General features: G+C 59.0%; 1 protein-coding gene across 1 annotated transcript in view; it reads left to right on the forward strand.

The window, feature by feature from the left end:
• The window catches only part of OBSCN (obscurin, cytoskeletal calmodulin and titin-interacting RhoGEF), a gene marked incomplete at its 5' end in the record, with an annotated part of 113769 nt that extends 103046 nt beyond the window's left edge, over positions 1–10723 (forward strand). The window contains 6 exons of the mRNA XM_080804163.1: positions 870–1037; positions 1199–1301; positions 1550–1679; positions 2949–3057; positions 5992–6034; positions 9086–10723. Of these exons, the coding sequence (XP_080660289.1) occupies positions 870–1037; positions 1199–1301; positions 1550–1679; positions 2949–3057; positions 5992–6034; positions 9086–10220 (1688 nt within the window). The 3' untranslated portion in view covers positions 10221–10723. The remainder of the gene's footprint in view (positions 1–869; positions 1038–1198; positions 1302–1549; positions 1680–2948; positions 3058–5991; positions 6035–9085) is intronic.
• Between the last annotated feature and the right edge of the window lie 563 nt (positions 10724–11286).

The raw sequence follows: 11286 nt of genomic DNA on the forward strand, positions 1-11286 counted from the left end.
TGTCCTGTTACTTGGCCCACGGGGCGTTCTGCTTATTCACCTCCTTTTTCCCTGGAATACCATGTCCCCGGTGGTGTCCCTTCCTCGTCACTGAAGTGTTTCCCTGCTTACAAATCCAAGAGCCAGCCAGAGGCAGACAGAAAACACAAGACCTCGGGGTTGCAGGGTTGGTCGCAGAGAAAGCAGCACGCCCCTGTCCACATGTTCGGGTTGAGGTGTCCCCTGCAGGCGGTGGGTTGCCCCACAGGAGAGGAACCACGGGTTTCAGGAGGTGCTGGGCTTCCATGGGACTGCCAGCACGCCTGCTCACGCTCTCCTGAAATGGGGTCCCTTGAAAGAAAGTGCACGCCAAGGGTTCTGTGAGTCGGGACATGGCTTGGGGACCATTGTAATGGAGCAGCCGCATTTGGTGCAGACAGGGCTGTGGGGAGGTGTCCACCTGTGAAGTCTAGCTGTCTGTGGAGGACAGGGTTCTTCCCAGGGAAGACGCTCGTCTGCCTGCCCACCACCCAGGAGAGAACCGTTATATGGCCGGAGATGTTTGATGGGGTGGTGGTGAGGGACACGAGCAGTATCTGAGTGTGTCTGCAGTGGCCAGCTGACCGAGGGTCTGTGTGTCCTCTGTGGTGTCTGGTCCCCTTGCCTGGACCCCGCCTCCAGCTGTGAGCCTACTTTCTGCGGCCACACGGTGGGCAGAGGTCTGGGGAAGGGGATGGGGCTCTGGATCAGTGTGGCCAGCCGGGCTCCCCACCAGGGGTCTGAGGTCTGGGGGTGCCCCCCAGCACTGCCCCATGACTGTGACCCCCAGGCAGGCCAGCCTCCTGTCCCCGGCAGGGTCCCTTCCGTGATGGCGCTGCCTTCCTTTGCAGATGGGAAGCCAGTGGAGGTGGATCCACACCACATCCTCATCGAAGACCCCGACGGCTCCTGTGCCCTCATCCTGGACAACCTGACCAGCATGGATTCGGGCCAGTACATGTGCTTTGCGGCCAGCGCTGCCGGCAATGCTAGCACGCTGGGCAAAATCCTGGTGCAAGGTGAGCCCGCCCCAGGAGGGAGGCTGGAGGAGACAGCATCCGGACTCCACTCCGCCTCGGTGGCCCATGGGGGGTGCAGGCCTGCGGGTGGGGCTAGGGTCCTGGTCTGTCATGGGGTCTCTCTGTATCTCTTTCCCTTGGCTTGCTCTGTGGCACCACAGTACCCCCACGGTTCGTGAAGAAGGTCCGGGCCATTCCTTTTGTGGAGGGAGAGGACGTGCAGGTCACCTGCACCGTCGAAGGCGCCCCACAGCCTCAGATCAGGTGGGCTGGGCAGCTTGCACCTGGGGTGCAGGAGGGGAGGTAGGCAGTGTGCTCACTGTGTGGGCTTGGGCAGATTCTGAACATGGCTCCTGCCCCAGGGAGGGCAGCCCCCTCTGAAGGTTGGGGGATGGTGGCATCCGGAGCGTGTGGGCTCTGGATGGAAGCCTGGTCCTGCAGGGTGGGCGAGAGGAGGGTCTTGAGTGGAAGAAGGTGGGGAGGCTCTTCTCACTCCCTGGGGATGGCTGCAGGTGGTACAAGGACGGGGCCCTGCTGACGCCCAGCAGCAAGTACCGAACCCTGAGTGAGCCCCGAAGTGGTCTGCTGGTGCTGGAGATCCTGGCGGCCAGCAAGGATGACCTGGGCCATTACGAGTGTGAGGTGAGGTGGGCAGACACAGGGGACTTACCTCAGGGCCCACGGTCACCCAGGGTCCCTGCACCATGATGAGGGAGGTGACTCCTGGCCCATTGTCACCCAATGTCCCTGATGAGGGAGGGACCCCAGACCTGTGATCACCCAGTGTCTCCAATGAAGGAGGGACCCCAGACCCACCACCCCATGTCCCCAATGGGGGGGGACCCCAGGCCCACCATCACCCAGTGTCCCCAATGAGGGAAGGACCCAAGACCTACCATCATCTGATATCCCTGATGTGGGAGGGGACCCCGGACCCACCATCACCCGGTGTACACGATGAGGAAGGGACTCCGGACCTATCATCACCCAGACTCCCTGATAAAGGAGGGACCCCAGACCTACCATCACCCAGACTCCCTGATAAAGGAGGGACCCCAGACCTACCATCACTCAGTCTTCCCAACGAGGAAGGGTCTTCAAACCTACATCACCCAGTGTCCCCAATGAGTGAGGGGACCCCAGACCCACCATCACCCGGGGTCCCCGATGAGGAAGGGACCCCAGAACTACCATCACTCAGTGTCTCCAATGAAGGAAGAGACCCCAGACCTACCATCACATAGTGTCCCCAATGAGGGAGAGGACCCCAGATCTGGGATCACTCAGTATCCCTGATGAGGGAGGGAATCGCAGACCCACCATCACCCAATATCCCCTAATGAGGTTGGGACCCCCAGCCCATCACCCAGTGTCCATGGCAAGGACAGGGACCTGGGTGGGAGCTCTGGGTGACATCTTCCCTCCCAAACCCACCTGTCCACCTGCAGGGCCAGTGGTATTCTGTGGAAGGTGTGTGCAGGCTGTGGCTCTTCTGGCTGTCAACCTCCTCTGTGTGGCTGCTGCTGGCAGCCTTGGTGGGACCAGGTGGGGGCTGTGCCCATCGCAGCTCCTGGGGAGGCACACAGACCAGAGTTAGCTCTGGATTCACATGGTCTAATTCGGTGACCGCTAGCCACACACGTGGTTTGAGTATGTTAGCTCTAGGTAAAGACTTGGTTCTGTTTCCAGTGCTCAGGGCCCACACGACCCCCACACCGAGCAGTACAGATAGTGTCCCCACCACCTAGGAAACCCCTGGGCAGTGCTAGGTCTGCGTGGGAACCCTTTCTCTGTGGCAGGCTCTGTGGCTCTGGGACACAGCCAGGGAGGGCCTCCCCTATGTTAGAGATGGCCCCGGCGGTCCCAAGGGCGTCACTGGCTCTAAGCAGGCTCCTGCCATCCGTCCTGCAGTTGGTGAACCGGCTGGGCTCTGCGAGGGGCGGGGTGGAGCTGTGCATGCAGAGCCCTGCTGTGCGGGCCCGGGAGCAGCTTCGCAGGGAGCAGCTCGCCACTGTGGAAGGTAAGTGCTACTGTGGCGCCAGGTTGGTTGCCAGCCTTTCCAATCAGGGTGCGTTTCCTGGAGAAAGGGTGGTAAGGGCCGAGGAGGAGTCTGGGTGGGAGAGATGGGGATGCAGAGACCCTGGGGCAAGGGCTGGTTCCCAGCCCTCTACTGGGACAGCATGAGGCGAGCCTTGAGGCCAAAGCTGCAGCAAGGCTGGAGGGCAGCCCTGGGGGTGGGGGAGGCCTGCGTCTGCCTTACCATTCCTGGGCTGTAGTGAGTATGTCGAACGGCCAGGCCTTGCCCAGCAGGCTGTGGGGCAGTGGCCAGCCAGGCATCGTCATAGGCATCAGGAATGTGGGGGAGGATGGCTCTGTGGGAGGCGTGCTGAGAGCAGAGCACCAGCTGCTGGGTCCCTGTTTGGCTCCCAGGAGAGGGAGTGATGTCAGGAGCCTGGTACCTCCACACTGGGTTGGGTTATTCATGGAAAAAAGCAGAGTGCCATGGCTCTGCCTCCCTAGCCTGGACTGGGGTGGTGTCTGCGGTCCTGGGATGGGTATCACTGAGGGGAGATGTGTTCCTGGGTGAGGGGTGGAGACCTAGCTGCAGAACACCTCAGGCCTCCACTCACCCGAGTCCAGGGTTGCAGCTGCGCCCAGACTAACGATGGCCAGGGTGGGAAGGGGGGCAGCTGGCGTCTGCCCCAGGCTTGCTCGGTCAGAGAGCAGTCCTATGGTGCTCACAGGGCAGGCTGCAGCCCAGGGACGGCTTCTTCCAGTCTGGGTTGCCCCACCTAGAAGGGGCTACCTTGTCAGTTGGTGAGCCTCCTGTCACCGGAGGCATGCCGGCAGAGGCTGGACTGACACCTGGCAGAGCCCGGCTGTCACAGCAGGACAGGCTAGAATACATGTTCTTCCAAGTCCTGAGTGTTGGCTTCTGTGATGCCTGGGGGTAATGGATCTAGTCCATTCTGGGGCCCAATGTCCAGGGATGCTATCTGGACCCTCCCAGAGTCGGCCTACCTGGCGTCTGGAGCTCGACCTCACAGCCATCACAGAGTTGGCAGGGGTCCATGTTCCTGCCCTGCAGAGGGCCCTGTGGTGTCTGCAGCCACCTTCACTTCCTGCCACATGGTGTCTTATGTTGGGGAGGTGCTGAGCAAGGATTTCAGCGCTCCCTCTCGGGCTGGCAACAAGTGCACCCTACAGAGACATTCACTTCATTGTCATGATGGGTCCCTTTCTGTCAACGTCTCATGCCTGTGAAGTCTGGAAGAAAGGCAGCCCTCCAATACCAGAAATATGGTACCTCCCATCCAAGGCGACCAGTCCTCACAGACCCGGGAGTTGGAGCCTGCTACCTCCTGCTTCCTAACCCTATCCTGCCGCTTCGTTGTTAACCTGGTGGCTCCCCAGCCAGAACTGCCCCAGCTGGCCTTGTGGGGTAGGTGCTGCCCCCTCGCTTTTGGAGCTGCACTGGGCCAGGAGCCCTGCTTCGCACAGCTGCACCCCCTCTGATGGCTGCCAGTATCCACCAGGGCTTAGAGCCCGTCAGGTGGCAGGTCACATCAGGAACAAAGGCACCAGGAATGCAGCAGCCAAGACATTCCCTGACCACCGCTCCCCAGAGCAGCAGGATGGGACTTCAATCAAAGGAGGTTGAGGGAAAGAGTTCCGGGTTTCTGCACTGCTCTGCACACAGGGTCTGGCCCACAGGTGGCAAAGAGGATCTCTCCGGGTCCAACTTAATGTAGACACACAAGGCATTTTGTCTGGATCTCATTCTCTCTCCCAGGGGGCTTCCCTCTCCAGGAGGCAGCTGGCACAAACACACGTGCACATACATAAACAAGTAAATCAGGCTTCCAAGGGCCTTACAGACAGAGCTGGTATCTTTAATTCACATGAACACAATTGGAGACAAGTTTAAAATACTCTTGGTCATCTAAGGGAAATCCTTTCTCTATGTGACTTCAGCAAAGCCTAAAATCCCACACACCAGAAGCCAGAGCACTGTGTGCTACAGGCCATGACACTTGACTTTTCCGAGCCTTCCACTCAGCTTTGTCCCCGGGATGGTAAGAGGGACTGTTGAGATCTGAGGGTAGTGGTATCTGCGGGACCGCCTGCTGTCCGGCAGGGTGTGGCTGGGAGGGCTATCTCCATGGCAGGTTGGACCCTGCCCAGAAGCTGCGGAGAAGGAGGCCTCAGAATGGGTGAGACTAGGTGCTGCCTGATCCCAGACGAACCCTATCCTGTCTCTGGCCCTCCATCTGCTGCTTCCAGGAAGAAGGAAAGACAGGACGACCAAGGGACGCTTTCCTGGAGAGATCTAGGTTTCCCTGCTCACCCAGAGCTCAGGACTCTGTCCAGGTGTCTCTGGTTGCTCCTGATGGGATTTCCTTGGCCTCATGGTACAGAGCTCAGATGTGCCATCTTTAGGACTCCAGTGTCCCCTTCCCCTGGAGAGATGCTTTTGGTCATTAGGATTTCTTATAAATTAGGCACCAGCCATCGCAGTCCTAGTTTGGCTCCCAAGGGCCTTTCCTTCCCCTACCCCAGCCTTCAGTTTCTTTCTGAGAAGTGGGACCTCCAGTTTGACAAGTTCACAGGGCTCCCTGGGCACATGTGCTGAAGAAGGAGCTGGGATTTCTGCCTGAGCAGCCCAGATGAGGCCCCTGCTCTTTCTGCAGTCCCTGCAAGACCCTCATTTCCTCATGTGGAACACTCTGAGGTCACACACGCTCATCCCCCAGCCACTCAGAGCAGGCACTGTCATCTCCATGTTAAAGAGGACAGAACGGAGGCTCCAACCTAAGACAGGCAGATCAGGCAGGGCTTGGATACAGTGCTCTGAAGCCAAGCAGGTTACTACACTGCCGTGGCACTCAAATGGTTCAGCATCCAAGCACTGGCTGATCTGTAACCCTCGCTATTCCGACTGTTTTCTTTGTAGTCACTGAGCAGGAGACTAAAGTCCCCAAGAAAACCGTCATCATGTAAGTGCAGGCGTGTTCCTAACCTTCCTTCTGACTGCAGTGCCCCTGCATGCCCACTAACCCACCTGGCCCTTGTCCGTGTGGCCTGGCCACCTGCTTGTCTAACTGCCTGCCCACATGGCCTTTGCTCACCATGCAGACTGCCAGCACTTTGCAGATGCCCCTGAGGGGACGCACCTTCCCGTGGGGACTTGGCTACCTTCACAGTTCACAGCTCTCTCTTCCAGGGCCTCTGTGGCTCCAATGCTTCCACAGGGTAGACTTACTGTGTACTTCACAGTGGCTCAGCTAGGGCTTGGGCCCCGATTCACATCAGTTAATTTGGAGCTGAGACCAAGAACTGCTTCCCACGGTGGGTTAGAGGGAGGATTTTTACCCCTCAGACCCTAGAATCTAGGGCATTTTTGTCTAATAGAGCTTTCTGTCTTGTTGGAAATATTCTATTTATGATGTGCACTACAAGAACAGCCACCAGCCACATATGGCTACTGAGTATTTAAAATGTGTCAAATGCAACTGAAGAATTGAATTCTAGAGTGTATTCTCATTAACTTGTATTTAATTAAAATAGTGTAATCCTGGTGGGCGGCACAGCTCTAGGTCCCTCAAAGATCTCCGAGTCCAACCCTAGCATTAGGGAGATGGGGAAATTCAGGTTCAGGGAAGAGGCTTGCTCAGGATGGTTCATGACAGAAAACCAGGAGATAAACCATTTCCCCGGTGCCACGCCCACCACCCTTTTTTGTTGGGTGCCCTCAAGTCTGGGGTTGCTGCTACTTAAATAAAAGAGGTCTGGAGCTGAATAAGCCCACAAAAGACAGAATTGGTTTTGACCTGGATGTTCCAGTAGGAGGTGTGCGCAGGTGGAGATGGTGTAAAAGCTTGGAAAACCCAGGAGGCACAAAGACTGGTCTAAGACCAGCTGACTGGGAAGCTCCAGTTGGTTCCTCCTGGGCCTATGAACTCCTACAGGGGCCTGCATTTAGCCAAGTTTTGGAGAATCCTATCACCAGACATTTGGTCAGATCCTGGCTTAACCCTTCCTTAACTTCCTCCTCCCACCAAGGCACAATGCTGCCCACGATACATGGGGCAGTAGTAAGCATCCCTGGAGGTATGCGGTTGTGCCAGAGCTATACATAGACTAATGCTTCCTTTCACCTGTGAAGGGAGAATTTCTATTATTTACATCTTACAGATAACAAAATGGAGAAACAGAGACAGGGCCAGGCCGCCCCATCAGTAGGACTTCAGAGAGGACTAGAACCTGGGGCAGCTGGACTAGGTGACTCAAGAGGCATCCTGAAGCCTGGTCCATTCCAGGCTTCGGGAGGCAGCAACACACACCCGGTGTTGCTGGAGGAACTCAGCTGGAGGAATTGTGCCAGGCATCTCCCCCAAGGGCACACCACAGAGTGGGGACGTAGGGGACACAGGGAGGAATCAGGCCTTGGAGAGAGACCCCTGTCACCTGGCAGCCCCACCTGCTGTCCTGGGAGCCTCAGTGTAGGATGCCTACATGCCTTCATGGAGGCAGTAATGATCCCAACGCAGGGAGGCATTTAGGAGGCGTGACACCACTACCCATGTAACTGACTGTCCTGCCTTGGTGAACTGAAGAGGAATGAGGCCAACAGATGGGCCTGGACCAGGCTCCCCTGATGTTTGGGCAAGCTCCGACCCAGGGACAAACCTAGTACTCCCGAGCCTGGGCATGAGGCAGGAAGGTAGTCCTGTGACTTTGGAAGAGGCCACACCTCCAAGCCTCAGTTTCTCCATCAATTAAGTGGGAGTGTAGCATTTCCTTCTTACCAGCTGAGGACTGAGCAGGCAGGACCTATAATTGCTGTGCACTTCAAGAGGTAGCACACATCTCTGAGCCCATCCCTGTGAGAATCTTCTCCTGGATGGAGCCCTGAGTTGGACAAAAGCTGAATGAGACGGAGAGAGAGCCTGAGCCTGCCTTAGTCATAGCAGGCAGGTGGCAACAGCATTGAGCTGTCAGCATATGTGTGCCTGAGCGCAGGAGAAAATGCAGGTCCGAGGGCCCAGGAGAGTTGTCAATTCCCCACGGTCGGTGTGTTACTCAGCGCATCCCTGTTCCCTGATACTGCCTGATACTCATTTTACCCACAGCACCCGGCAAGGTCAGGGGTCCTGGGTGGCAGAGGGGTACTGGGACTGACTGGTGGACTTCTGATTCTTGGCCCTGGGCAGGAGTCCAGCCTTCTCAGCCTCGTGGTCCACACTTGCAAAAGGAGGTCAAACCCATCCCCCAAGGCTGCTGCAAAGTCCCTGGCCAGTGCCTGATGCTCACCCATCTGCAACTGGTCTTGCATTCTGCCTCCTCTCCTGCTTCCTGCCCACTCCCATTTAGGTGGGAGGGGCCCAGCAAGAGGAAGTGCTTGTCTGACATCACACAGCCCGTGATGGCCAAGCCACGCCCAGAGCCAGATGTTTTCTGGGCTTCACAACCCCAGACAAACAGATCAGGAGCACAGGCTGCGGATCAGGGCTCTGACAACCCTCCTGGACCTAGAATCAGTTACCAAGCTATCTCCAGCTGAGGACCATTGAGGCTCCTGCTCCCCATGATACGAAGCACAAAGCACTAATGGGATAGACAAGGAAGGGCACATGGTTGTGTGCCTGCTTCCCTGTCCATCAGCTCTGCAAGGAGCACTGGCATCTCCAAACGAAGACGGCCATAAACAGACAAACGTGGAAACACTGTGAACCAAACCTGGTGTGGGTTGGAGGTGCCCTGTGATGTGGCATGGTCCTCCCCCGTAGCCTCAACTCTTGTTTTGAGATCTGCACACTAGAGCCTGAGGTTGGCCAGATGAGGCTTTGTGCTTTGTTTCATAGGTTCTCTGGATAGGGGCTCCCGAGGGTGGGCTCAAGCACACACGGAGGAATGGGTTTGCGCAGCGTGACTTGCTTACTACACTGATCTGGTCACTCACATGGCCCTTGCATGTGCTGATGGTGCGGGCGCCAGGCGAGGCTACAGGTCTCTGTGCACATCTCCTCTTGGCCCTCTCCCTGCAGAGAGGAGACCATCACCACCGTGGTGAAGAGTCCCCGTGGCCGGCGCCGGTCCCCCAACAAGTCCCCCTCCCGCTCGCCTTCCCGCCGCACTGCCAGCCCGCCCAGGCCGGGCCCATTGGCCCCTGAGCTGCTGTACTCACTGGGGGCCGGCCAGCCCCGCAGGCCCGAGGTGGATCCAGGCTGGAGGCCTACTGTGCCCACGCTGTATGTGACGGAGCCTGAGTCCCACATGCCGGCCCTGCCCCAGGGCACGAGGCCGCAGCCCAAGTGGGTAGAGGTCGAGGAGACCATCGAAGTCAGGGTGAAGAAGACGGGTTCCAGGGGTGCATCCCCCGCCAGGGAGGCCCCTGACAGCTCGGCAGGGCTTCTCTTCACGCTGCCTGGCGGGACCCCCGTAGGAGACCCCAATGCAAACAACTCCAACAACAACCTACTGGCTCAGGAGCCCCAGGCCCAGGGCAGGGCCATGGCCAGCGCTAGAGAGCCTCTCATCTTCAGCGTGGACACGGGGCCAGAGGAGGCCCCTGAGCCGTTCCTTCCCCAGGAGGCTGAAGAGGAAATCCCCATGGAGGAGGTGGACGGTGGAGGTGGCGTCCTGGTGGAGGAGACCCTGGGCGCCAGCAGCCTTTGGGACCGTGACCCCAAGGTCCTCATTCACGATGGCCGAGTGCTGACGCTGGCCGACCTGGAGGATTATGTGCCCCGGGAGGGGGAGACCTTCGGCTGCCATGGCCTTGTGTCCAGCCCTTCTGACGACCCGCCCTGTGAGGTCTCTGTGCTCCAGAGAGAGATCAGCGAGCCTACCGTGGGGCAACCTGTCCTGCTCAACGTGGGGCGTCCCCTGGGTCGTCAAAGCCCGGCCAGCTTTTTCAGTCACTGGGAGGTGTCCCCCTTGGGGCCTCGGGTCCTCGGCCCCGCGGGTGTCTCCTTCTGTGTGCAGGAGGCCCAGGCCGGGAGCACTGCCTCCCGGAAGCCGTCCTTCCGCATCCAGGTCCAGAGGTCTGCGGACAGCGGCCAGAGCAGCTTCAAAACGGAAGTTAGCACCCAGACGGTCAGCTTTGGGGCGGTGGGTGAGACCGTCACCCTGCACATCCGCCCGGACGGGGACAAGACCCCTGGCCCCTCCCAGGACTGAGGCCGTGACCAGCAGGTGCCTGGCCGCTGGGCCCTGGGGGTGCATGGTGGAAACCAGCACTCCACGGACACATGTGCTCTGGGCCTCTCCCTAAGTCTCCAAGAACTCAGGGCTGGAGCCCGCCCACCCCTCTCACCCCAGGCACTTGCTACCTCAGGGGGCCTGGTCCAGCGAAGACGCCGTGCACAGACCTGGCATCTCAGAACGTCCAGAAGGCTGGAGGGACTCCCAGACGTCAGCTCTGGGTCGGGGACTCGGCATCTGTCCTGCCCCGTCCACGGGGCCAGGCTGCCAGGTGCTCCCCGTCTGCTCCAGGCCGGGGTCCCAGCCTTCCACTCACCGGGGGGCTCCAGCCACATCTTCACTATGAACATTTCTCTTGGGCTCTGGGAGGCCTGTGCAGGGCTCAGCCCTGCAGGAACTCCTGGGCCTCTCTGCAGGGTGGACCGGGGTCTGTGCGTGACCCCAGTGATAATAAACGGGTTCCCTGCAGTCCCCCTGCTCTGCTCTCTTGCTTCTCTGTCTGGTGGCTCCGGCGTCTTGTTGGGGAGGGCCCTGGGTCGGCACCCAGCATCCGCCTGTGGGTTCTGGCCCATTCCTGGGGTCCCGGGGTGGAGGCGTGACGGTTCGCCGGCCTGGCTCGTTCACGTGGGCTGTGTGGCCGGTCCTAGGTGCATATACTGGGATCAGGGCGGCCCACAGTGGTCTTTGCCAGCCTGCCGGGGGCTGAGCAGGACTTCCTGCCCCCTGCACAATGGGGACCGTTGCAGAGATTGACAGGGAGGGTGTGCTGGGCCAGGGGTGTGCTCATGTCCTTGAACGGCGTAAGGGCAGGATGGGTGCCCCGTGCCATGGAGGGCAGACAGACAGCAGCCTGCCCAGGTATCTCTCTGTCCTAGAGGGTCCAAGGGTATAGAAGACCAACAAGAGAGTAGGACTGGGGCAGGGGAGAGCTGCAGGCAGGGGACCTGCTGGGAATGGAGTGCTGGGCATTCCAGGCATGTGTGAGGCTGTGGTGTGGCTCTGCGAACTGGCCTCCGGGTAGAAGAGGAAAACGTTCCAGGAT

The sequence above is a fragment of the Martes martes genome (assembly GCF_963455335.1).
Source record: "Martes martes genome assembly, chromosome: 5".
NCBI classification, from domain to species: domain Eukaryota; kingdom Metazoa; phylum Chordata; class Mammalia; order Carnivora; family Mustelidae; genus Martes; species Martes martes.